Source organism: Thunnus albacares, chromosome 6 (genome assembly GCF_914725855.1).
Source record: "Thunnus albacares chromosome 6, fThuAlb1.1, whole genome shotgun sequence".
Taxonomy (NCBI): domain Eukaryota; kingdom Metazoa; phylum Chordata; class Actinopteri; order Scombriformes; family Scombridae; genus Thunnus; species Thunnus albacares.
This window is the reverse complement of record NC_058111.1, coordinates 30,876,167-30,903,734: the sequence shown is the minus strand read 5'-3', so window position 1 is coordinate 30,903,734 and position 27,568 is coordinate 30,876,167. Positions and strand designations below refer to the sequence as shown.

At 37.8% G+C, this 27,568-nt stretch overlaps 1 protein-coding gene across 1 annotated transcript; it reads left to right on the top strand.

The window, feature by feature from the left end:
• The first annotated feature begins 172 nt into the window (after positions 1 to 172).
• LOC122983491 (alpha-2-macroglobulin-like) lies at positions 173 to 25,104 on the top strand. The gene is made up of 34 exons (XM_044353224.1): positions 173 to 252; positions 417 to 597; positions 878 to 1,040; positions 1,650 to 1,702; positions 2,431 to 2,451; positions 3,567 to 3,732; positions 3,818 to 3,902; positions 4,008 to 4,128; positions 5,018 to 5,135; positions 5,263 to 5,372; positions 5,470 to 5,637; positions 6,143 to 6,370; positions 7,399 to 7,462; positions 7,546 to 7,691; positions 8,141 to 8,290; positions 8,612 to 8,758; positions 8,841 to 8,931; positions 9,830 to 10,001; positions 10,258 to 10,483; positions 11,002 to 11,128; positions 11,297 to 11,418; positions 11,528 to 11,579; positions 12,560 to 12,643; positions 13,283 to 13,459; positions 14,671 to 14,746; positions 14,955 to 15,111; positions 15,207 to 15,281; positions 16,576 to 16,738; positions 20,068 to 20,255; positions 23,180 to 23,392; positions 23,747 to 23,871; positions 24,105 to 24,195; positions 24,282 to 24,453; positions 24,620 to 25,104. Exons 1-34 carry the CDS (start codon positions 173 to 175, stop codon positions 24,676 to 24,678), a joined length of 4,371 nt encoding a protein of 1,456 aa, XP_044209159.1. The 3' UTR covers positions 24,679 to 25,104.
• The last annotated feature ends 2,464 nt before the right edge of the window (positions 25,105 to 27,568 follow it).

Below are 27,568 nucleotides of genomic sequence, written 5' to 3'. Positions count from 1 at the left end.
GTTGAACATATCCTACAAATTAAAATTCAATTTCTCTTCCATTTGGGCAGGTTTTTGTTTTTTTTCTGTAAATGATTGTCTTGAGGTGATGGGTGTATTTGTGTGATATGGGTGAAAGGTGGATAGATATCTGTTTATCAGTTGCTGACTCTGAGGCTTACCCCAGTCAGTCATGGGTCTTTCTGGGACACAGACATGGACACTGTTTGTCTGCCTGGGTTGGATGTCTTTGGGTCGGACTGTTTCAGAACCGTAAGTTTACCTGTAGTGTCTATAAAACTAGCAATAGCATGTAGTCTTTTTGTGTAATTTACAGTAGAAGGGCAGATGCATACCTACTGACTTACAATTTCTAACATGTCAGATCCAGTGAGTAATACTGTGTGTGTATGTACTGTGTGTTTCTTTGGCTATAGACAGTACATGGTAGCAATTCCTGCAGTTCTTGAAGCTGGAGCTGAGACCAAATTCTGCGTGAATCTCCTGCAGCCCTTTGAAACTCTAGTCATGACCGTCACTCTGGTCTCCCAAGAGAAGAACACAACCCTCCTCAAGGAGACATACAACACAGAGTTTCATACCTGCATTGATTTTAAGGTCAGCTCTCCAGATGTACAAAATACACAAATGCAAATCTTGTTGACCTTTGGTGGTATTTTATAACTTATACAGTAGCAAACACATACATTAGTAACACACAAACCACCATGACAAGATTAAAAAAAAAACATTTTAGAATTGTTTTAGACAGCCCACTTTTGTGATTTTAGGTTTTAAATAGATAAAAAAAAGAATATTCCAAAACTCTTTTTCAAGTTTTACAGTGTGAGTTAATGGTTTTCTCGGCTAGTGTCTGTAAAATATATTTCTGTTAAAGGCTCCTGAAGTGCAGAATAAAGAGGTGCAGAAACTGGAGGTGGAGGTACGAGGTGACACATTTTATTCAAGACAAGTCAGGAAAGTCATGATCAGGGTCATATGTCATCAACCAATGACATTTGTCCAAACAGATAAACCAATCTACCTTCCTGGACAAACAGGTAACTCTGAGCTGATCATCTATGATGTTGAACACAATATAGTACTATACGGGTTTCCCCTTCACAAACCATTGAAGATGTGTGTGTATAACTTGTTTATGGACTTTTTCAAAATTTTAAAAGCAAAACAATAAAGAAATGACTGTTCAGATGTAAATTTGTATGCATTTCTCAAACTTTTTAATCATATGACATGTTGATAGATATCTGTCAGCTCTGGCTAGCTAACATGACACGTGGAATTCAGGTGCTAAACACCAACTACTAGCAGTATAACACTAGTTCAGAGTTAATACTTACAACTAGTGGGAAATTACTTGTGTCTGTATCTCAAACCATCAATGGGCAGCACAGGTTAAAAGCACAAATACCCAGAGACAAGTAGCGTTTGCATAAAAAAAGTCACACTAGCATGTGAAAAAAGAACATACAGTACCGGTCAAAAGTATGGACACACCCTCTCAAAGTGAGTAAGCAGTGTCACATGGTAATGTTTAAGACTGTGATGTGATAGCTACCACTGATTACTTTACAGTATCTAACTTAATAATGATTATGTCTGAGTGGACAGAAGATGTTTAACACTGCTGTATGTCATCTCTTTTGCAGTCCATTTCAGAGTCATTTCACTTGATACCAGGCTCAGACCTGCCAGTCGTCTGGTGAGTGAATTGTCTCTCCTTTCTTTCAGATTTAATTTATAAATCACAGTATTAGTGACACTATGTGACAACGGCACAAGTTTCAATTAGTGCCCCAGTGACCTGGAATATACACACCAGCTAGTTGTACTGAACAGAAGTTACGTAATGAAATGATCGACATGGGTGTGCTATTTAACCAGGACTATGTTTCTGATCAATCTGCTCCTGAACGAGGGTCAATAGTACAACCAGGGCCCCTTTAGGTAAACCTGCTTGTGCTGAGTTGAAAGATTTTTGCTGACGCTGTGATAAATCCGTCAACCCCTATCATGACTTTCTCATTTTCAACAGTTTGCAGCAAAGAAATCTGTTTGTATTGGAAATAACTGGAACTATACTAAAATTAAATAGAATTGTGTTTGTTTGTTTTTTCAAGAAAACTATTAATCAGAATGACTGATAATCTGAGGAAAAGCCTGTTTTATTTGAATGTCTATTAAACCTGTTTCATATTTTTAATTCATAAACATAAGAGCTCTAGTCTATATTGACTGTGTTGAACTCACGCAGTAAATACCTGTACAATGATTGAAAAACATCGGAGCCTTGACTACGTATCATCACTGATTTCTTAAATAAAGAAAAATGACTCGCAGTTCATCACTTTAACCTGGACTCAGAGGACACTGTGTGATGAGAACAATAAACCATCTCCTTTAACAAACCTCTCTCTTTCTGTTTTGCAGTACAATGTCATCGAAATCGAGGTAAGGCTATAATGACAATATCTACACCTCAACATACTGTATACTGGGGGATCTTAGACTGAAAGTTACTTTAAGATTGACTGATATACACCTACCTTGAAACAAGAGGAGATGTTTTAACATCAATACATTTGGTAATGACCCCTCAAATTTGGCTTTTAAAGAGTTGTGACAAGGGTACAACACAAAATGAGACAAGATAGATACATTGATACATTGAACAAGATACATTGAACTTTTTCTGGAGCTTTCAACAGCCTCTAACATTCTTCATCAGTAGAGGGAGTTGGTTGATTTTTTTCTTTTTTTCACATTACCCAATTTCGACTCCTTAAAGGGAAACTTTGATATTTTTAGCTGATTTCAACAACATGTGAACCCTCGTAAGATTTCAGAGTGAGACTTCTCCTTGAGCGAGACTTGATTAGATACAATAACAAAGAGACCGCATAAAGTATAAGGTAAAGAAAAATGTGTTATTTCTCTGTATGGTCCTTTCCTTAATGTTGTCAGACACTAATAATAACAATATGAGCCTGTCAGCAGCGAGAACAAGCACCTGTAGCGTAGATTACATTGCGGCCCGTTTAGTGGATGTCAGCTCACTCAATACTGGACCAATTTCAAGAATTGTTGTCCCCATTAGTCACTTAGACACAAAATGATAGGAAAATAGGGGTCCATGGGACTTAAGTTAATATTTCTCTCTCTCTCTCTCTTTCTTAACTGCATTAAACTACATTCTAAGGATAAGGGCCAAATTCTGTTTGTCTGCCAACATACAGTATATACTGATACCAATACATCTGCCACTGGACTGGTATTTTTAGCCTGACAATACATTTGTCAGGATCTATTTGAGAATAATTTCAGATAATATGTTGTCAAAATGTAGGATGCAAGCTTTCTTAAAAGCACATTGAGTAAACATGATGTCAACAAGTACAATTTTACAGCAGTAAATGTATGGCTCAGTTTCATCTGCAGTCTTGCTGAGGGAGAAGAATCAGTGAGCAGCATGGTTAGCACTGTATTTCTGTGTGGAGTGTAAATGTCCTGTAAGTTTCCTATTTGTGTCTTAAATACATGTTCTTCCCATTCATTTAATTTAACAGGATGCTAACAGAAACCGGATTGGACAGTGGCTGAATGAAACCTCCAATGGTAAAATACTGCAGCTTTCTTACTCTTTGAACTCTGAGGCCCGTGAAGGATCCTACCAAGTTATTGTGACGACTGGTGAACACAAAATATACCACAGCTTCAAGGTGGAGAAATATGGTGAGTAATGGTTCATTTCTTTTACTTTTCATTTCAATCTATTTGTAATGTAGCAAGAATGCTAATGACTGTCTTTTGTCCCCAGTTTTACCTAAATTTGATGTAAAAGTAATTACATCTGATGAAGTAAGTTTTGAGCAGGAAGACATCACAGCTGAAATATGTGCAAAGTAAGTAAAAGTCCTTTAAATATCTAAAATAGGCCCAGTTTGGTGAGTGAATGACTCTTTTTGAACAACACCTTGATGTTTGTTTTTTTATTTCCATCTAATTAGGTACACATATGGACAGCCTGTGCCAGGCAGCGCTAAAGTTGAGATTTGCAGACCTCTTAATCACTATTTTTATGGAAACCCTTTACACTACCTTGCTCCATGCCACAAAGAGACAAAGCAGGTACAGTTGTTACAGTGACAGTCTAATCTCTCTGCTGAAATATCAAACAGAGAGAACACAGAAGCGATATATTTCTTATTATTATTTTACTTATTACTTTATTTTATTTAATATAAATTAATAATACATTTTATATATGTGAATCAAATTCCAGAAATCCAAAATTCATTTCACAGCATAAATCTTGTAGACAACTGATTTTCCTAAAACGCGTTTGGCTTCAGTTCCCTTATCAGAACTTTTTTTCTCATCTCTGTCAACTATTTGCATAAAACAGGAGCAAACAGCTGACGTGCTGGTTGTTTTTTCCCTTCCTGTTCTCCTTTTCCTTTAACTTGTTCTTCACTTGACTGTTTACATTCTCCTCTCTACTCAAAACACACTGTTTTCTCCTGTGGTGATTGTGACGTACCACATGATCAGAGCTGATACCACGTACACTCAGGTCTGTTCAGGTCCACTCGAGTATTGGACATATTGACATAAAGACACCGAGACCTGCGGCAGTAAAAGGAGACCTGACCCAGTTAGACCCAATTAGTTGAATTTGGACCCGTTCCCTCATCAGAGCCATTCCCTGATGAGCCAAGAACTATATTAAGCCGACTATCATTGAGGCACCTTTGCTATTCATGCAGCTATCCCTGCCCTTAGACTGTATATGTCTGAATATAATGTTTTTTAAAAATTAACACTTGAACTTTGAATAGTGAAAATGGTATGAAAAAGAATGTAGGAAATTCCAAAGTGTGTGAAGTTTAAAGTTTGAATGACATTTACAAGTCAATGTATGATGAATGGAGTATAGGGTATGAAATGGAGACAGTTTGAGCAGTCCTTCTTATTTTTTTGTACATTTTATTTGATCTTATTTCGTTTTCATTTCTAGATGGACAAGAAAGGCTGTGCCACTTTTACCATCAAGATGTCCACTTTCACAAAACTTCACCAATGGGTGCTGTATGATGAACTCATCCTCATAGCTGAAGTGGAAGAGGAGGGAACTGGTAAGTCTTATTAGATTTTATAATTTTTATATTTTAAAAGGGAATCAGTATATATTTTTTAAACTATCAATATCATGTATTTATACAATATGGTATACATGTTGTAACATGGAGGCATCTCGTGCAGGTATTTCACCCAAACAAGAGAAAAGAATACCTGTTTCATTTATTGTTGGAAAGCTGTCATTTATTGACACACCTAAGATTTATAACCAAGGATCAAATGTGGAAGGAAAAGTAAGTGCAAAATGTTATCTTCACTTCTTCCATGTGATTCTACACACAGTGTAACTGAAGCAATGAGTATTCTCAGTAATGACATTTATTCTGACAGGTTAAAGCAGTATACTACAATGATACACCCATTGCTGACAAGCCGCTGTACCTGTTTAAGGGAGCAAGGTGGTCATCACATTTGCTACAGAATCTCACAACTGACAGCAATGGTATCGCTACCTTCTCATTAAGCACAGCTACCCTCCATGGAGACATCCGCCTCAGTGTAAGTAAGAGGTAGCATTAACAACCTGTCAGTCACATCAAAACTCTCTGCAACCCAACAGCTCGAACCTACAATGGCTTCTAAATATGCTGCATCTGACCAAGGTCTGATAGTAGCTGGCGGCCATATTGGAACAGTTTTGAACTATTTTTATACCAAAACCTTTGGATTGGCTGTGATTTTACCACCAACCCAACTGATTCATTTTGTGCTTGAATGATGTAAGCTTTTTATATATCGTTTGTTAACTGTCTTCGTTTACATCTGAATCACAGCCTTGGCCTTTAAATATAGTAGTATTAAAAAGCGGGCAAAGAAAAACACTTAATAGGAAAATATAAAAGAATAGAGAGGGACACAAAGCATTGATTAGTGAGTAAACAATAGGAAAATGATACTAGTTTAAAAATAAACCAATTCACAGGACAGTTAGAGCGTTTTCTAAAGCTTGCAACAACCTTAACCACCATGAGCTCATTTATAGTGTTTCTTTTCTATTCTGTAGGTCAGCAACAAACCAACAGAGGAGTACCATGCCTATAGATCTAAACACTATGAGGTTGGAGAACACACGTTGTCTGAGGCCAAACAGTATTCTCGTGACACAAAGTCAGTCAGTTTCCTGGAGGTGAAGACGAAGGATAAATCACTTCCCTGTGACAAAGAAGAGGACATGTTCATCAAATACACTGTAGTTGGAGAGGCCCAGGGCTCTGCAGATGTGATGTATCTGGTGAGTGGTGGGTGAGCTATTTCTCAGCTTGTCCCCAGCTGTCTCCTCCAGAAACATGGACACTGATTTTGAGAAACGTCCACAAGCCTAAGAAGTGTCAGAACAGCTGTTTAGTCGTACCAAGCTGTTTAAAAGAGTTTGTAGATTCAGTTTTATTTTTTAAATTCTAAATGAACTATTATTACATCAGTGAAGTCAAATCCACAAAGCTGGATTTGTAGGTTAACAAAGTTAACTTTGGGGTAACTTTCATAAAGAAATCTTCATAATGACTTCAGTTGCAAGGAGCACGTTTCTGAAGGGTTATGGATCAAAACATTTGAAAGGACCACCTCCTCACCAGTCAGCTGTGGGGAAACTCTGAGTCCTACAGGATCCCAGTATGGACAAAATAGTGATGAGTATAGCAGAGCACATTCTTACAAACAAGTAGAAAAACTTTTCTTTTCATGACAATTTATTTTATTATGTTAATAAATCTTTACATTACAAAGTGTCCCGCTCACAGCCAGTATAGCAGCTTCAAGTCTATTTTCCTCTGTTTGATGCTCATACTGTAACTACAGTGATGTTTTGAGAGCACTTCCAAAACACTGGTGATCTACACTCAACACTGTTCCTCAACACATTACTTTCCTATTGCAGGCTGCTCAACATGTTAAAATTTCAACCACATACTAGAGCCTAAAACATAGATAAACACTGATTTATAACATACTGCTTTTAGTATTTGGTTACTTTTTACATGTTCTGTGCACTTTTTGTGTTGTGTTGTGCTATTTCTATTTCTGATTCTAGAGCTGTGTTTAGTTTAGTTTTTGTAACTTTCATCATATGAACTCATTACTTTAGCTGTACGACAAACTTTTTGACACAAACATTGCACACATATCCCACTAAGAACTTCATAACATGACAAATAACCGCACAACAGCAGACACTGTTGTAATCTGTTGTTAAAGGGAATGAGTGTTTAAAGTTAAGGTACATTATTCATTCTTTGTGTCACTTTCTCGCAAATTCCCCAGGTCCTATCCAGAGGAGCTATTGTCATGCAAGGCTTTAAACAGGTGGAAGTGCAAGATAAATCAGGTGGGTGACTTTAATCACAAGTTTGGGGAAGCATGTGAATGTAAGTTGTAAGACAGTTCATATAAGTTGGTTTGCTTTTTCAGTATCTGAGGGTGAGGTGTCCTTTAAGTTGAAAGTGTCTCCAGAAATGGCACCAGATTTCCGAGTTGTGGCTTACGCTGTCCTTCCCAGTGAGAATGTGATCGCCCACAGTGCTGACTTCTCCACTGAGAAATGCTTCGGTCACAAGGTCAGTGAGAGAGGAAGACGAATGTAGATGACTGTCTGTCAGACGTGGCTGTGGAGTCATAAAGGAATCATACACCTGCTGAATCACTGGTGATAATAATATGTAGCCTTCATTGAAAAGTTGTCACTCATCTGAAGTAATGGAGGGCAAGAGAACGTTGAGTTACTGCTACTAAAACAATTTCAGAAGTGCAATTACTGACTCTTCCTGCAAGAAGAAAGGGGATAAATATCAGTTGGCCAATAGGAGGATGTCAGTTCAATGAAAAGACCAGTGACTTGACCAAAAATGCCTCCTGTGTAAGGATTAATCTGGTCTTTTGGCATTTGTTAAAAATGTAAAGGGGTTGGAGTAAAATACACATTTGTGTCACATTGAAGGGATCACAGGTCCTCAGATCATACCTCTAAAGTCCAGATGGTGTGATGTGTGTTTTGTGTGTGTCTCAGGTGTTGCTGGAGTTTTCTCCATCCTCAGCTGTCCCAGGAGAGGAGAACACCATGCAGCTGACAGCCCAGCCAGATTCTCTGTGTGCTGTGAGTGCTGTCGATCAGAGCGTCCTCATCAAGGAGCCAGGGAAGATTCTTGATGCAGACAAGGTAACTGCTGGTATTAGTTAGTGTTTCTTTCTTTCATTTTCTCCCTTTTCTTTGTTTCCCTAAGTGTGTCCAAACTTTTGTCTAGTACTGTATGTGATACAGCTTTTCAGTATGATTCATTGCTGGTTTTGTGTTTTTACCCACTTGTACAGCACTTTGATATTCAGAAATAAGGTGAAGGCACTATTTTGACTGATATACTTTACATTCAGGCTTCAAGATAAAAGAGTGGGCCTCAGTTACCAGGAGTTCCCTAATCGTCAGCTCTGTAAAATAACAAATATGTTGCAGTTTATAGCTTTGAACCGTCTTTCTTTTCAGATATTTGGCTTGTTGCCCATCACAAAAGTATCCTCTATTCCACATGAAGTTGTAGATTCAGTAGAATGCTTGCATGTGAGACCCAGAAGATATGTTCTGCCATACCCCCGACATGACGAGAGAGATGATGCTCATACAGTTTTTCAGGTAATTTTTAGACGCGACAAAATTTCTCTTGTTGCACATGATGAACTTTTCAGTGACATCTGTATGTTGTTGGATTATCTAGAATGTAGGGCTGAAGATGGCAACAAATTTGATCCTCCGAGTGCCTTCATGCCTCAAGTTTAAAGGAAGACATTACCACTATCACCGATATGGTGAGTTGTTTTGTTTTTGTTTTGTTTGGTTTTTTTTATGTTTTTTTTGCTGTACAGTAAAACAGTTCACTGTGTCACTGCTGCTCTCCACTTCTGTTAGAATATTTTGAGGGCTGCCCCCTAAAAGTCGCTGAGTCGATGCATCAGTCAATAAACCCCCGAGTCAACTTGCATTTTGTCAGTCAGATCTCTGGCTTTTTTTTGTGTGTGTAATGCAGCATGATGGGCTGTAAACTTTTACAGAATTGTGTCTCTAAATGACCTAAACACATAACTGTGATGGAAACTAAGCGAGAAGATGGAAACAGTGTGACGCAGAACAACTCTGTTTCCTGCTCTGAGCTCTGGGCTCCAGTGTTAAATGCAAGTCGGATTAACTCCTGTTTAAATGTACACATACCAGCATCTCTGCCATCTCCTTTACTGTCCAGTATGATCGATTCTCCTCCTGACAGCGCTGTCGTTAGCCGTCAGGAGAGATGCTCCATGCAGGGCTTGGATTTTATAACTGAACTAACACCAGGACTTACACTTTTTATTTCTCTGACTGTGTAGAAATCTGATTTTTTCAGATGATGAACAACAGCATTAAGGTAAAACATGATTTGTATCAGTTTAGTGTGGGGCGGCTGCTCTGCAAGTGCGCTTGATTTGACTGTAACTGTGGTTACACACTGGGTGGAGACATAATATTTCTCATAGGAGGTTGTGTTGAAGAAAGAAACAAATTAATAATATAATGCTGTTTAGTATGTGGGCTTATCAGAACGAAATATATGTAATAAGATAAATATATACTGTAAATGAGACTACACCCTCCACTTGCCATGCTGACTCTACTCAACTGTGAAAATTCTGAGTCGGGGACAGCCCTAAATATTTTCTAGTTTCTTTTCAGGTATCGGTTACGGGGTGGGCAGTGCTCCTGGCACTGCCGGAAACAGAATAGTTTCTGAAACAGTGTTAATGGCAGCTCCAGGAGTAGGATCCTATTCTCCTCCTCCTCCGCCAATAGAGACAGTTCGCACTTTCTTCCCTGAGACTTGGATATGGGACCTGGTGGAAGTTGGGTGAGTTTCTGTCACAAGGGGTATTGATAGTCATGAAATGGAAAAAATTGGAGTCTGAGGATAATAAACTGTGGATGTATTAAGAGAATTGGATACTGTGTTGCAAGATGGCACCCCATTCATTACAAGTTGCCCACTGGGCCCATAGAAAGATGTTTTTAACTGGCTGACTTCCTGCACACATTAATGGTATGAAAATACTTAACTGATGCTTCTTGGAGACTTTTTCATTTTGACCTCTGATCTGTTGATCCAGAGAGTCTGGAACGAAGGATGTTTCCGTCACTGTCCCAGACACTATCACCACCTGGGAGACGGAGGCTTTCTGTCTTTCCCCTCATGGTTTTGGCTTGGCTCCTCGTAAAGAGTTCAAGGTCTTCCAGCCCTTCTTCCTCGAGCTCAGTCTGCCCTACTCCATCATCCGGGGGGAGCACTTTGAACTGAAGGCAACCACCTTCAACTACCTGTCTAGCTGCATCATGGTAAGTCATATTTTTACAGATTTATTAGTATTACCTGACATGACATAGTCTGCCACTATAATATTCTTTGTGCGTTGATCTTGTTCTTTCATTAACAAGACCATGCTAGCTGCTCTGTGAGGCTGTACATTTGAACAGTGCTCTTTTGTGCTAAATGCTAATGTCAGCATGCTAACATGCTCATAATGAGAGTGGAGCAGAGTGGAGTAAACATTCTCACATCTGGTAAGAAACTAAACCAAAGGAAAAAGTTTACCAACTCGTCCACTGATGCAGACTGGAGCAAACCAACTACAGGTTTTTTGTGTCCAAAGATATGTTATTAATAATCACACTTATTTAAGTAGTGTACTGTTATTTTGACACACAAAGCACATGTATTATGCTGTGTCATATGTTTTATTCCTAGCAGTGGGACTGTTTTTAATCAGGTTTGGTTGGCTACATACAGGCTGCAGTAAGCAAATGCCATATGCTAAACTCCAGTTTTATAATTAATGTTTGTCTCTCTTAAACAGGTCACTGTGACTCCAGCCCCCTCCTTAGATTTCACCCTCACTCCTCTCTCTGGTAACCAGTACACATCCTGCCTGTGTGGCAATGAACGCAAGACCCTCAGGTGGACCATGGCCCCCTCAGCCTTAGGTGAGCATCAAGCTTTTATCCATCAAGGTCTTCAGGATGCCCTGAAGCTGTCCTGGCTGTCCCTCTTTTACCAGCACAACTCACAAGTGTTTTGACACTTTTAGAACTTCCAGCATCTGAGAAAATTATCAATCAAGTTTTATACACGGGTATATGATGTTTTTTTAGGGGTTGTGAATGTGACTGTGAAAGCTGAAGCTGTGACATCCGAGGTTTCATGTGACAATGAGATCGTGACTGTGCCAGACAGAGGTCGCATCGACGTGGTTACACGATCTCTCATTGTAAAGGTTGGTACCCTAAAACTAAGATGACAAAGAAAACCATTTCATTTTGTATTTAATCTAAGATAAAAGTAACACTGGAACTCACATTATTTCCTATCTCATTTCCTCTCAGGCTGAGGGAACTGAGAAGACAAAGACCTACAACTGGCTGCTCTGCCCTAAAGGTCAGTATGGGTGAGGCCAGGCATCAAACGTTTTGTAAAAGTTAGAAAGGGTGCCCTAGATTACATGTCAAACATGTAACTGAGACATTCATTACTTGCAAAAAGGTAGTAATTACAGTATATTTATGGCAATTGTTTCAAGTTTAGCACAAGTGTCTTCTTTTAAATGTCATTACTTAAATACATTTTATTACATTTTATCATAAACTCATTACACCCAAAGAACCTTCAGTTTTGTGGCATTCATCTATCTTATTTCCTATCAGTGGTGGAAAAAGAATTCAGACCATTTACTTAAGTAAATATACCAATACAGCAATGTAAAAATACTCCATTACAAGTAAAAGTTCTGCATGAAACATCCTACTTAAGTAAAAGTACATAAGTTTTAGCAGCAAAATGTAGTTAAAATAAATGTAGAGGACTGGTCCTTCTAACTGATATATTATATATACTTATTATATAAGATGAAATACATCTTTGATTTTTGGTGAAATATTGGATCATTTGAATATTAATTGAAATGAAACCATGTGAGAAGTTTAGAGGGAAAAATCACTATTTGGTGGAGCTGTTAACAACTCATAGACATGTGAAATGTGACCCCGACTACACACTGCTTTTTGTAAGATGCCAAAAGCCAAAAAAGTTGGAAACCACTGGTTTCATCTTTAATCTTAAAAGCTTGTTATATTATCCATTGTGTCAAATCTTCATCTAAAAAGTAACTAAAGCTGTCAAATAAATGTAGTGGAGTAGAAAGTACAATATTTCCCACTGAAATGTAGTGGAGGTATAATACTCAAGTAAAAGTACAAGTATTTTAAAATGTACCTAAGTATATTACTTGATTAAATGTATTCAGTTATTTTCGTCACTGCAATTGATGATCCACTGACCACCTTAAATCTAAATAACCTTGTTTTAGTTGTGACCTCTGCTTTCTGTCTCTAAGCTGACTGTTTTCTGTCTGTACACAGGGGAGGCTTTGACAGAGGAAATAGATATACACCTCCCTGAGAACATGATTGATGGATCTGCCCGTGCCTCAATATCAGTCCTGGGTAAACAACTATTTGTTTTATTGAGTGTTGCTTTAACTAAACAAATCCTTAAGTTTAACAAGCATCATAAAGAAAGGCATCAATAACAAAAAAGTACATTAGAGCTGGAGTGTCATATTATGTTTTGGTTTTATACTTCAACCATTGCAGTTCCATGTAACACATAAAGCAGATTTATAGTCAAAAATGTGCATGAGTACTAGTGATTGCAGGATTATACTTGTACAAGGAACACAACAAATGCAACACAGTCATGGGAAAGAATACAGAAACTCCTTTTGTGCACTGCCTGCTGTACCTGCTCTTTTTGAAGCTTGTTAACATGCTTCCATTTTGCTTGAAAAAAAAACCCCACGTGATTTATGTGCAAAACATCTGACTTGCTGTTTCTAAGCAAAAGAAGGCTTTAGCTCATCTTTTTCTGTGATTAATTTCGTTCAATTTTTTTTAACCATATATATAATATTTTTCAAATAATGAAAATACATCTTTACAACTTCACAACTCTTACAAACATTTTCAGTGCTGTAAAACCAAAAGAAAATATACTTAGATTACTAGTGTTTATGAGATACATTTAGAAATTAAAGGTGAGGTTAGTTACATGTTCAGGCTTAGTGAGTCAGTGTTTTTGTGCAGGTGACATCCTCGGCCGGGCCCTGAAGAACCTGGATGGACTGCTGCAGATGCCGTATGGATGTGGAGAGCAGAACATGGCTCTCCTGGCTCCCAACATCTACATCCTCCAGTACCTGAAAAACACCCAGCAGCTGACCCCAGCCATCATGAAAAAGGCTACAGGCTTCCTGACCAGTGGTGAGTCTCTGAGCAACACCCTCAAACCTGACTAACATTTTTCATCAAGTTGTGATAATATTCACTTTGCTGGTTATTTCTTGGCTTGGCAGAGAGGTTATCTTTCAAATGACAAAATTACATGTTCAAAAAGTGAGCTAAGAATATTAAAAAATATATTTTGGTGTTTTTAGTTACAAACAGCATGAAAAAGGTAGATAACAAGTGACCTCATTAGATTTATCAGTTTACTTACAACTTAATGAAAATAATTAGTTTCCAACACGCCTACTTGTTGACTCTGATTGGTCTGGAGGCCCTGAGAGGATTTCTGATAATAAGCTTTACTTTTCTTTTTCTCAGATTTGTCATTATAACAGTCCCTAAAGAAAAGAAACACACACACACATAAAAAGAAGAAAAATGTGGGCTCTTACCTTAAAGTCCAATATAAAATCTACAAAACTGAGATTGTGAAAATGACTGAAAGGGACTGAAAGAGTTGAAGATGGTGTAGTGAGAAAAATTGTAGATGCTCATAACTACTGTATATAGTCAGAGAATACATGTAGCGTGATTTGGGACAACTGAGTACAAAAATAACTGACATTCAATTGATATACAGTTTATATATTAGGGATATGCATCAATTTTAATGTCAAATACTTGTGCTTTTACTGGAAGTTGAACAATTTGAACAAAATTAGACTGAGAAACATTATTAGTATTTATAGTTTAAAACTCAAAAACTCAGAATGATCAGATTTGATTGACAATGGCCTGACAGCATAAGCAGTAAACCTTGCAACCGTCATTGCATTTTGTTTCAAATATTGCTCCTTTGTGATTAGTGCACGTGAAAATGTGACGTCACCGTTTTCCAACTGAACCACGCTCAGTTCAAGCCAGTGAGAAGAGCACAGGCAAAACAAGCACAGAGAGACTTCTCTTGTGTGAAATAACCAAAACTGCTCTAAATTTGGCAGTAAATCATGTGTTCATGTGGAACTTCATGGCTCGTGGTGCGAAATTGTCTGAGAAAATATGTCTTTAACAAATAGGTAAATACATTTTGGGCAAAGTGAGGCTGAACATATCACATGCTGTCAAACTTATGGAGCCATCATGAACAAATTCACCCCAGATGATAACCTTAATATTGAACTTGCTATTAAATCTGAAAGTGTGTGTATCCTTATAGCTTTAATAAGCATACTTTTATTGTTGCACAGGCTACCAGAGACAGCTGAACTACAAACATGACGATGGCGCTTACAGCACATTTGGAGCAGGAACGGGGAACACTTGGTGAGAACATTACTGAATCACATGCGTACACGTACTTGAGTATATGTACATGATGTGATCATTGGCAGCTGTTGGCTTTCATCTTTCTGCAGGCATTAGTGTATTAGTTAGTGTATTGTGGTGACTATCATGAGACAATACACAGTTCAAGTGCTTCCTCTTGTTCTGCTGTCTCAGTCAATGTCTAACCTTGTTTTTATATCCTCAGGTTGACTGCTTTTGTGCTGAGATCCTTTGTCAAAGCAAAGTCTTTCATCTACATTGACCCAGCAAAGATTGAAGAGTCTAAGACTTGGCTGGAGAGTAAACAACGTCAAAATGGCTGTTTCGAAAAGTCAGGAAAACTCTTTAATAACAGAATGAAGGTACTGTTAAAGGGGATCAGGTCATTAGTAACTAATGCCAGCCTGAATATTAGATGTACAAAGATGATATTATTTATAATACTTCCTCTTAACAGGGTGGTGTGTCTGATGAAGTGACTCTCAGTGCTTACATCACTGCTGCCTTCTTGGAGATGGACATTGCCAAAGATGTGAGCACAATCTTCACAAATATCTCAAGTTGTTTTCACTGCAAACTCATTTCAAGTAAATTTTCCATAATCTCACTTTCATCATGTCTTCCCAGTGTGCAGGTTTTTAATTTAATTTTTTGCTAGCAGCGATATCTTTCAAAAATGTTCTTGGTAATATTACTGCAGGCAGAAAACAGCCTCACCTTTATCCACAATCCAAAATGCTTCCATACATTACTTCAGCACTGCTCAGTAGTCTCAACCATAGATCAGTCCATTAGAAGACGACATCCATTTTTATTGGCAGTCATCTAGGAAAGTGTTTTTAATAGCCGTGATAACGCAGACCCAGACTACATGTAGTTAGTGCTGCATGAAGTGAGAAATTGTCTTTGTGTGTCCAAAACCATCCATGCAGCACTGGGTTAAAAGCACAAAAGCATCCCTCACAGAAATAATGTTAGCATTTTCTTTGTTGAGTAACATTAACACATATGAGATACCTGCTGTTTGCTTACTGCAAAAAGAAAGAATTTAATAAGTATTATTGATTTTTATATTATTATCAGCTCATTGTTTACATAAAATTATTATTTGACTTTCACAGCAGAAACCTTGGACGCTTGATGTAACTCCCCATTTTATTTATTGCTCCTGTTAGTGCTAATGTTTTATATTCAGAGCAAAAATTAATCCTACTAACACACAATATTACCTGCCCTATAACACTTAATAACCTAACGATGAATATGTTTCTTCTGCAACTGGGAAGAGTTTGATGAAACAATTAGCTCTGCTAACTGGCTATGGTTAGCAGCTAAACAGTAGCAACCACAGCACACACAGCACAGAAAAAAAACGGAGAGTAGTATATTCACCATCCAAAACAGATTTAAAAAAACCTTTCACACTGAAACTCACTCTGTTCGGTTGGTTAGCATTGTTGGCTTCACTTGGGGATGTCATTGTGCTGGAGCTCAATGTTGGTCTGTGTTGGTGGTGGCTTTGCTACCTCTGTATCAGTCTTTGTCATCCAGTTTAGCGGTGCTGTTAAATAATTTGTCACTGCTGTGCTGCTGTAACTTTGATTATATAAGTCCCCATTGAAACTCACTGAGCGGAAACTTATTTGATGCCTTAATTCATTTACGTTTCTTTGAATAAAAGAATTTGTTAACATGGCAGTCAAAGGCATTCAATGAATTGTCTTTGGTCCATGGAAAAAGATAAAATAAACAAGTTGTGTTTAGATCAATCAAAATCAGTTGAGTCATAAGAAGATATACTACAATGTGATTTTTATCTGTTTCAGGATCCTGTGGTGAAGAAGAGCTTGTCTTGCCTTAAGGAGTCCACCAGTGACCTCAGCAACACCTACACTACAGCTCTGCTGGCATACGTCTTCACCCTGGCTGGAGACATGGAGACCCGTGCTCAACTTCTACAGCACTTAGACACGGTTGCATCAAAAGACGGTGAGTCATCCTCCCAAATGAAATCACTCTGACTTCATTACTGTGAATGTAGCTCAACTTGTGCCTGTAATGATCTGACCAAGCATGTTTTGTTCTTGAGGACAAGGCAAGGCAAGTTTATTTGTATAGCACATTTCAACAACAAGTCAATTCAGAGTGCTTTTCATAGAGCATAAAAGGCATCAAGACAGAATATAAAAGCAACACAAGTAAAAAGCTATTTAAATACAATTTTAAAAAGTGTTAAATTTGGAAATATAAAGAAGCTAAAATAGAATAAGACATAAAACAGGAGAATAAAAGTTACAGTGCAGTGTAAAATATTAACCCTCAAATTTGGTTTAATAAAAGGCAGTGGTAAACAGAAAAGTCTTCAGCTGTGATATAAAAGAACTGAGAGTTGCAGCAGACCTGCAGTTTTCTGGGAGCTTATTCCAGATATGTGGAGCATAAAAACTGAACACTGCTTCTCCATGTTTAGTTTCTACTCTTGGGCCAAAAAGCAGACCTGTCCCAGACGACCTGAGAGGTCTAGATGGTTCATAATGCAGCAGCAGATCAGAAATGTAATTTGGCCCTAAACTATTCAGTGCTTTATAAACCAACAGCAGTATTTTAAAATCAATTCTTTGACAGACAGGAAGCCAGTGTAAAGATCTGAGAACTGGCGTTATATGATCTACTTTCTTGGTCTTAGTGAGGATTCGAGCAGCAGTGTTCTGAATCAGCTGCACCTGTTGGATCGATTTTTTTAGGGAGACCTGTGAAGACAGCGTTACAGTAATAAAGTCTACTGAAGATAAATGCATGGACAAGTTTTTCTAAATCCTGCTGAGACATAAGTCCTTTAATTCTTGTTTTTATTCCTTCTTATTCTTCAGATGATAGTAGGTTTGTAATTGTCTTAATGTGGCTGTTGAAATTCAGGTCTGAGTCCATGGCTACACCAAGATTTCTGGCTTGGTTTGTAGTTTTTAACATTATCGATTGAAGCTGAGTGCTGACTTTTAATTGTTCTTCCTTGGCTCCAAAAACAATTACTTCAGTTTGGTTTTCTTTAACTGAAGAAAATTCTGGCACATCCAAACGTTGATTTGTCCAATGCACTTACTCAATGCTTGTATTGGACCATCGTCCCCTGATGATATGGTTATGAAAATTTGTGTGTCATCTGCATAACTGTGGTAACATATTTTGTTGTTTTCCATAATCTGAGCTAGTGGGAGCATGTAGATGTTGAACTGAAGAGGACCCAGAATGGAGCCTTGGGGAACTCCGCATGTCATTTTTGTCCCTCAGATGTGTGATTACCTATAGACAAAAAGTAGTCCCTGTCCTTTAAGTTGGATTCAAACCAGTTCAGTACTGTGCCAGAAAGTCCCACCCAGTTTTCCAATCTGTCTAGTAATATGTTGCAGTCAACCGTACTGAGATCCAGTAATACTAATACTGTAATTCTGCCACTGTAATTCTGTCAGTGTTTAAGTGTATGTCATTGACGACCTTAACAAGAGCAGTGTCAATGCTGTGGTGAGGTTGAAATCCTAACTGGAAGACATCAAAATGGTTGTTTAGTGCCACAAAGTTGTTCAGCTTTTTTTTTTTAAATGATTTTACTTAAAAACAGGAGGTTTGATATGGGCCTATAGTTGCTCATTAATGAAGTGTCTAGATTGTTCTTTTTCAAGAGTGGCTTGATGACGGCAGTTTTCAGGGTGTGTGGGAAGACACCTGAGAGAAGAGATGTGTTGACAGTCTGTAGGAAACAATTTTGAAAAAGCCTGTGGGCAGAATATCAAAGCAGCAAGAGGAGGATTTCAGATGTTGTATAATGTCCTCCAGGTTTTTGTGGTTGATCGGATGGAATTGTATCATACTACTCAAATTAATTTTAAGTGGACACAGGGACAACACATATCCTGCTCCTGATATGGAGGCACTGACTGCTTGTCTAATTTTCTGAATTTTGTGAGTGAAAAAGGAGGCAAATTCATTGCAAGCCTTGGTGGATAGATGTTCAGGGGCAACTGATACAGGAGGGTTTGTTAGCCTGTCGACAGTAGCAAATAAGGCACGTGCATTATTATTGTTTTTGGCAATGATGTCAGAGAAGAAGGACCACCTTGCATTTCTCAGTTCCAAATTATAAATGTGATGTCTCTCTTTATAGATTTGTTTTTCACCTGCATTCAGCTTTTCAACACTCTTTTTTTCCATTCTGACCAGCGTGGCATTTCTCCATAGAGAACTTTTCTTACCAGAGACAACCTTCACCTTAGTGAGTGCAATGGCATCAATAACATTTGTAATTTTAGAGCTGAAATTATCTACACGCTCATTGACTGAGACCCAAGAGACGGCCGGTGTGGAATAGAAAGCCTAAATAAATATTTCACTTTTGTTTTCAGTGATATACCGTTTTGTGATTACCTCTGTTTGAACATTTGTGTGCATGGAGATAGCACTCTCAAAGAAAACACAGGAATGATCAGAGAGAACAACATCAGTCACTACAACCTTAGAAATGTTCAGACCCTTAGAGATGATTAAATCCAGAGTGTGCACCTTGTTGTGTGTGGGCTCTGTCACATGCTGAGTCAGTGCATAGTTATCGATAATATAACACAGTTTTTTAGTCCTTCTGTCCTGGGGGTTGTCAACATGGATGTTAAAATCACCAACAATAACTACACAGTCAAAGTCAATACAGATAATAGACAGCAGTTCAGCAAAATCATCAAAAAAGGTAGCACAGTATTTAGGTGGCCTGTAGATACTTAGAAATGTAGCTCTAGAGGAGGAATTCGACAGGAAAACTATGCTTGACTATGGACATATAGTACTCTCATGCTGCTCATTCCACCTTAAAACAACTTGATGCAGTTTACCACTGTGCCCTGCGTTTCATTGGAGGAGATCATTGTCATCAGAAAGTCAGGAAGTGGGTTGGTCCTCACTATGAACCAGAGAACTACACACTACCATTTTTGTTTCTACATGTCTCCCACTAAAGATCCCTCAGCATATTACATCTCTTCTCAAATTTAAAACTACAGCTTATCAGTACCAGGTCGGGCTAACTTTTGAAACCCCATGAGTAAATACTGATTTTGGAAGACTGCCATTTCATTTTCATGGACATTAAAACTTGAAAGTCTCAGCCCATTTGATGGATGTACAGATACAGTATATCTGACCGATTGTGTGATGTGTGTCTTCTCTGTTTTATTTCTCCTGCTTTATTTGGATCCTTCTCGCAAAAGAGATCCTGATCTCAATGAAACTACCTGATTAAATAAAGGTTATATGTTGTGAATGGCTGTCTTTAGGGGGCCGGCTTCGCTGGTCTCAGACAGCAACAGAAACGTCAGCCTCTCTGTCTGTGGAGATCAGCTCATATGTCATACTGGCAAAACTCATCGCCTCCCCTACTGCTGAAGACCTGGCCTACACCAGCCGCATCATCAGATGGCTGACAGACCAGCAGAACTCTTATGGAGGCTTCTCCTCTACACAGGTACATTCAAAACAGCTGATTGTGGAGCTTTGAGTCACAATCTGTGTTTTCATCATCTGATTTACTAAGATGGCACCTCATTATGCAAATTAGCAGTTTGACTGATTTTGATTACAAAATAGTTGCTTGGCAACTCCACCTGAGAAAACTGTTAGCTATTACTCATAAATGATGATATTATGATCTTTAGCATATATGTAATTATTAATACATTAGGAGGCAATAAACACGTTAATGGGAAATGAAAAGCAGATGAAGTGACACAATAAGACAAATTAAAAATGCACAAAATATACACAAGGCACCACAACTGGTGGAGACAGAGAGAGAGAAGGATGGAGCAAAAGGTTCATCAGATTAGACCTGTGCAGGTTGTGGTGGATGTTGTGTTGATATGGATCCTGACATAAATGCAGCCCAACACTCACTCAAATGTCTCAACAAAAGAAAGATTTGTAGTTGCAGCCTATAGTGATGATATAGTTCATTGATGGTAGAGTTCAAATTTGAATTTAATCAACACAAACCAAAACTTCCCCTTCTATTGTTTTTTGCATCACAGTAGTCAGATACTGTGTTTGTTAATAAAAGCCTATTTTTTTGTTTCTAATAAGCAGTTTGTTATATTCAAACCTATGTTTAATGCATGTTTATTTTTCTCGCTACAACTTCCCTTGTGGTTCTTGTAAATCCCATCCCATGTTTATGCCTCCGTTTCAGAGGCAGAGAATTTTCCATGCAAAACTGACCTTAGAAATTATGATTATAATTTGATTTCAGTGATTGTATCACACCAAGGACAAAAGCAGTATCATAGTCTATTAACTTCAAATCACATATACTGAGCATTACTTTCCAGTTTTAAATCATAACTTTCCTACCTTTAGGCAGCCATTACTATCAATTGATCAACATCTTGGAGAGACTTTAAATTGATAAATCGTGCCCTCAGAATTATATGGTTCTATCTGACATTTTTGTCAAAAATGAGTTATTCATTTGAAAGTATTCTTTGACATGTTATTAACAGTTTGTGTAGGTTTAATTTTGTTTTCTGCATTATTGGCCCTAAAATTTGAGAAAAGAAAACGTTCTCTCTCAAAAATCGATCTCTAACTAGACTACATGGTTTCATCTGCAAAGCACCAATCAGAGCTCAGAATGTAGACAGGAGGACCAATCAGGTTCCACCTCTTCACCATTTAACCTCACTGCTCTGTGACTGTGCTTAAATGAGTTGAAAACGTCATGAAATGCTGCTCAATCTTAAGTTTTGAAGACTCCAAATTGATTAATTTGATCAAAATAATTAAGTAAGATACAAACACCAACTGAGTTAAAGTCAGTTTTGTATCTTGTTTGAGCTCAGTTAGAAGCTGATGTTGACTTCTATCTACTGTACCATGCTAGTCAGCTAGCTTTCTAAGTTTAATTACACAGTTAGCAGAGTTGTTAGCAATAATTAGTTAACAAAGGTTATCTCAGGGCACTTTTAACATAGAGCAGGTCTAGACTGCATGAGTCTCCCATGAGCAGCACTTGGCGACAGCAGCAAGGAAAAACTCCCCTTTAGTGACTAAGTTACTCTGAGTACTTAACAAATATGAAAGAGAAATTTGAATATGTAAGAATATAAGATACATTCAGGCTGCTGTTTGCTGATGCTAACACTACCTGCTGCTAACTGTGTTTGTGTGTGTTTAATGTTATAACTTGAGTCCTGCAGGAGAATCAGTAATGACAGAGAAACATTCAGAGCTCAGACACTGACAGAGACCCTAGATTGTTGTTGAAGTACAACAAACAAACAAACAAATAAATAAATAAATGTGTAAATAAGTAAATTTGGGAGCAGAAAAGCTCTTAGATGAAGAGCAACAGACAGAGACAGCAGCAAAAAAACATCAAAGCAGAGAAAGGAAATTAACAGAGAAACATTTTTAAATGTTCTTTATGTCTTAAATTTATCAGTTCAAATCTGTCAGTGAAAACCAAATGTAATTATGTCTAACTTTAAAACATGCAGCTAAATCGTTGTCTGTGCCCAAATATCATAAAACATAACTCGCTTCAGTAGTTCATCCATTGATTCTGTGTATTAAAACAAAATATGACAAATCTGTTTACTTTTTCCAACAAAATCATCTTCTTTTCTGAATTCTCAGAGTTAGAAGGTTCTATCAGAAATCAGCTGGTTATAAAAACAACACTTTAAAATGTGATTAAAAAGATTTTGATAATATATATTTAGAGCACATTAAGGGTGTTTGTACTTTATGTCAGTTTTGCTAACTAGGATGTCAAAACTTTGAACCTCAATATCTCAAAAACCACTCAGAATGCAGATAGAACCTGATAATTGTGAGGTTACGAAAAGTAAAAATAATGTCTGCCTTTATTGTTAAATATAAAGTTGCAATATGGTTGCATGAATGAGATTATAAGAAAAGATGAATATGAAAAGTCTGCTACATGTCTCTCAACAATATAAGTTTATTAAGTACATTTGTACATTTCTATGCTTTTCTCTCTCTCTCTCTCTCTCTCTCTCTCTCTCTGTGTGTGTGTGTGTGTGTGTGTGTGTGTGTGTGTGTGTGTGTGTGTGTGTGTGTGTGTGGTCCAGGTATTCCTCATGTTTTGGGGACATAAATCTGTTTACACAGTCATGATGTGGGGACAAAAAGCAAGTCCCCCTAACGTAAATCATTAATTTTAAGGTGAAGACTTGGTTTAAAGTTAAGGTGAGTTTAGGGTTATGTTAAGGTCAGGGTTAGACATGTGGTGGTTAGGGTTAAGGTTAGGATAAGTCTCCAGGATATGAATGTAAGTTAATGTAATGTCCTCTGAAGTGATGGAGACACGACTATGTGTGTGTGTGTGTGTGTGTGTGTGTGTGTGTGTGTGTGTGTGTGTGTGTGTTGTAGGACACAGTGGTGGCTCTTCAGGCTCTGGCTCTCTACTCCACTCTGGTGTTCAGTCCAGAGGGTTCAAGCACAGTGACAGTCCAGTCTCCCAGTGGCCAGCTGACATTTGATGTGAACCAGAACAACAAACTGCTCTACCAGGAGAAGATGCTGCAGGACATGACAGGAAAGTACAGCCTGGAGGTGAAGGGAACTGCATGTGCGTCAATGCAGGTCAGTGAATGCTGGAGATCTGTTGGTAGATAGATAAATTTCATCCCTTATTGTTCCGAAAAAGGAATGAAATCTATCCCTTATTTAACTATCATGAAATTATTTTGTCAAAAAGATGGGGAGATACAGAAATGATTTTATAAATTAAGGAAATGTATTCATTTTAAATGTTTATTCCTCCACCCAAGAAAAGAGGCAGCATCACTCGAAATCTTTTTTTCAATCTGGAAACCTAAAACTACAATCATTAGCCTGTGAAAACCAGATGGTACTTCTCAAGGGGGAAAGGACATTCATAAGATTCTTGTTAACTTTTTATGAATGTTAAATCTTCCTTGTGTACCTGTTTGACAGATTTCTCTTCATTATAACATCCCAACTCCTGCTGATGTAACTACACTCAGTGTGGAGGTAAAACCAGAGGCTAACTGCACCAGCAAATCCACCACACCTAAACTCACTCTGAAGCTAAAATCACTGTAAGTACATCAACAGCACAACAATGATAGAAGAATTATGCAATTTCAAACAAATAATCTCCTAAGTAACTGTTGGTGGATGGACATGTTGGAAATGTTTACAACTTTGTAGTTATTTTGTAGTACTGCCAGTGCCTCACATTAAAAACTCTCTATGCATCAGCCAGTACAACTATGAAGAACAGAGTAATATCTCACTGTGTAACATCACATTTTTTATGGTTCCATTACAGTTATAGTGGGAAGGAGACCAGTTCAAACATGGTGATCCTGGACATCAAAATGCTCTCTGGATTTGTCCCAGATCCAGAGTCTTTGAAATGGGTAACTTATTACTGTAGTTTAAACCTGTAATATTTGTGTCAGATGTCGATGTCGTGGTAACTCAGCTGAATATCATGTCCTCACAGCTCAAACGTGCCCCGCTGGTGGATCGTGTCGAAGAAAAGGAAGATCATGTTCTGGTGTACTTAGAGTTACCAAAGGACATACCCATCAACCACAGCTTAGAGATCGTACAGGAGGTCCAAGTGCAGAACCTGAAGCCAGCCGTGGTCAAGATCTATGACTACTACCAGCCAAGTAAATCACATTAACTCTAAAACCCACTTACAAACAAACTGAACAGTTATAAGAAATATAATTTGGAGAACTACAAGTTGTAAATGTGCTGGAGTTTTGGACACATGAAGAGGGTTTGACTGTTTTTGTTTGTTTTAATGTCTCTTCTACTTCTTTTTCCTCTCAGGTGACCAGGCTGAGACAGAATACAGCTACCCTTGTGCTGCCGGTAACAATCTGCAATAACATACAGGAACACTTACAACATTCATTTAATGACCTGAAAAAAACCTCATTTTAACCAATTTTAACCTGACCACAAAAAGCAGCATGTTATAAATTGTTTTGACAGATAATCTAAGTATGTACAACAATTTAGAAATCAACTAATGTAGTCTTAACAGAATTATTTTGTGTGAGTGAAGGGTGGTCAGTCCTCAGGTCATCACAGATTTCAGAAGATTTTAAAAGGACTTGCACTTTAAAAATGTTCATTTTATATACGTTGTGTAGCTCCATGTTTGTTAGTGTAATCATACACAAACAGTTAACACTTATTTTGCTTGTTACATTTTGCCACAAATCCTTTCAGCTGTGTAACTCCTGTATGTGTCTAAAGTGAAATCCATACACAGTGTACAATAAAATGTCATCTGAATGTCCCATTCAAAACTGTTCTTATACTCAACTCTGTCTCTCCAGTTTTCTTTATATGTATTTCATTAATTGACCAGAAATAACATTGTGCAGGTCAGCTTAGTATGGAAAGTGGACACATTCAAAAAGTAAGTGTTCTAATGGCTTTCAAGTCAACTCAAGTCAAATTTATTTATAAAGCACATTTAAAACAACCCACGTTGACCAGAGTGCTGTATAGACCTGAGCAGGTAGCTAAAGGCACAAATACCGACACAAACAACAAGGCACACAGGCACTTAACAGAATAGGCACAAGCCAAAAATCAGCCACATCAGGAGGATTCAAACGCTAGTGAATAAAAGTAAGTTTTGAGCCTTGACTTAAGTCAGTCTTGGGGCTGCAACCGCAAAGGTCACCCCTGAACTTTATTAGAAGTCATTCATTTAAGTCAGGTTCAGATAACATAACTCATATGATGTTATTATTTCTAGTAGTGGCTGCCGTTGTTGTAGTGTAGTTGCAGAAGAGGACATACAATGTTCTAATGCAGCTGTGGTATTTGAACGTCACATAATTGTTTTCAGATTGATGAATGAATTCAAAAATAGACCCATTTGGTCTTTGACTGATGTGAGGCGTCCATTTATTTGGTTTTTAGGCACTTTCATGTAAGAGTTTCCAGTTGTAATTACAACTTGGATGTTGACGTGAGCACTATTTTCCAGTCCAAAACTCACAATTATGCTAGCTCAGGAAAGACATGAACATGGTATTAGGCCACATAACTGTCATGTTTGAGTCACACAAGTCGAGGTGAGAACAAGTCGTAAACTACCCAGGACGCGTGTTAAGATGACATTGTAAAGCTTGATTTATATAAGGGGATACAGCATAGCCACAAAGCCTATGCACAAAGCCACAGAAGCTACAATGCAAGCTATCCTGTAGTTGCCATGTGCCTCCTCAGAACTGTAACTATGGGGTGCCCCTTGGCGTAGGGGTTAAAATGCTGACCATTAACCACAGTGTCGCTGGTCCAGATTCGGCTGGGGTCCCCTTCCCTCCTCTTTGAAAAACATCTGTCTTATCTGTCCAATATTTGTCCATTGCTGTCCACAAAGGAGTGTCTCTTGTCCCTGTCCTTGAGGTCAGCAATTCACAAACATTGGACAGACATGTGGGTTTTGCTTCTGGTGCGTTGCAACCCATCATCATTATTTGAGGATGACCACACAGTCCACACAGGTATGTTTACTAGAAAATGATCTACTTTTGCCGTAGTAGTTTGGGTAACCGCTGTTCATACGACAAAATCAAACATCCCACACAGTTTAAAGGGCGCTGTTGCAGAACTGAATAAGTCACTGTAACATTAATATATCAATTAGATTGAGGAAACCCCAATACCCTTAATCAGCTATTGTCTTTTTGGCAGCCGACCAGTCTCAATGATGGTGAGTTGTTAAATGAACTGGAATAAGAGTGGAAAACAAATTGCTGAGAAGAGTAAGGTACAATAAGATTTTTTTTTAAATCAGTAAACAGGGTGCAAATCACATTACAATTAAAAGCAGTACTTTCTCTATCACTAGTCAATGGTATGATTCCCATGAAAAAAAATGCAATTAGATGTGCCTGGCGGGTGAAGAATCAAAAATGTGAGTCCAAATCACTGGGCTTCAACTAACAAATATTTTCACTGGTCTAAAATGCCCATTACAATTTCCCAGTGGCCCAAATCCATTTATAAACAGCATATTCATGATTACAACTGCAGACTTAATGGATTAATGCAAGAACTCTTCTTCAACATTCATTCTTGTAAGTATTCCGAGACTTACAAACTTTTGGCTAACATTTAAACTCGATGATTTATCACAGAGTGTAAAATTGGTGTTTTAGGCCTGCTTAATTTAGATAAAAGCTGCCTTACTGATGTGTCTCTTATCCCTACCTTGGAAATAAAAGTGCGATAAAAGTGTGTGAGCTTAATGTTACCAACCCAGCTAACAAACTTCCTAAGTCACAGGTAGCAAGAAAAGTCCTTATTGAATTAAATTTTTTACACAGCATGTCACGGCTGGCTAGTGTGTTAGCAGTTGCCTGCAAGTAATCAATACTGTATGTCACCAAGCCTCTATAACCAAATATTTTGTGAAGACACGTAGATGAATTTTGCTATGCCATTTTTTGGTGTGATTGGGCCTTTACTGAATGTGAGAGACAAAACTACACCAATTTGATTCATTGCAATAGTATAAACTAGATCCCATTTTCTGCTAGTACAACACTCCGTCTGTATTTAAAATTGATGTGTTCAGTCAATTGTTTAGATTAGGTTAGTTATATTGTTTTAAATGGCTGTCTTTTTAAATAACCTTTACAAATGAAAAAAATGTTGAACATATCCTACAAATTAAAATTCAATTTCTCTTCCATTTGGGCAGGTTTTTGTTTTTTTCCTGTAAATGATTGTCTTGAGGTGATGGGTGTATTT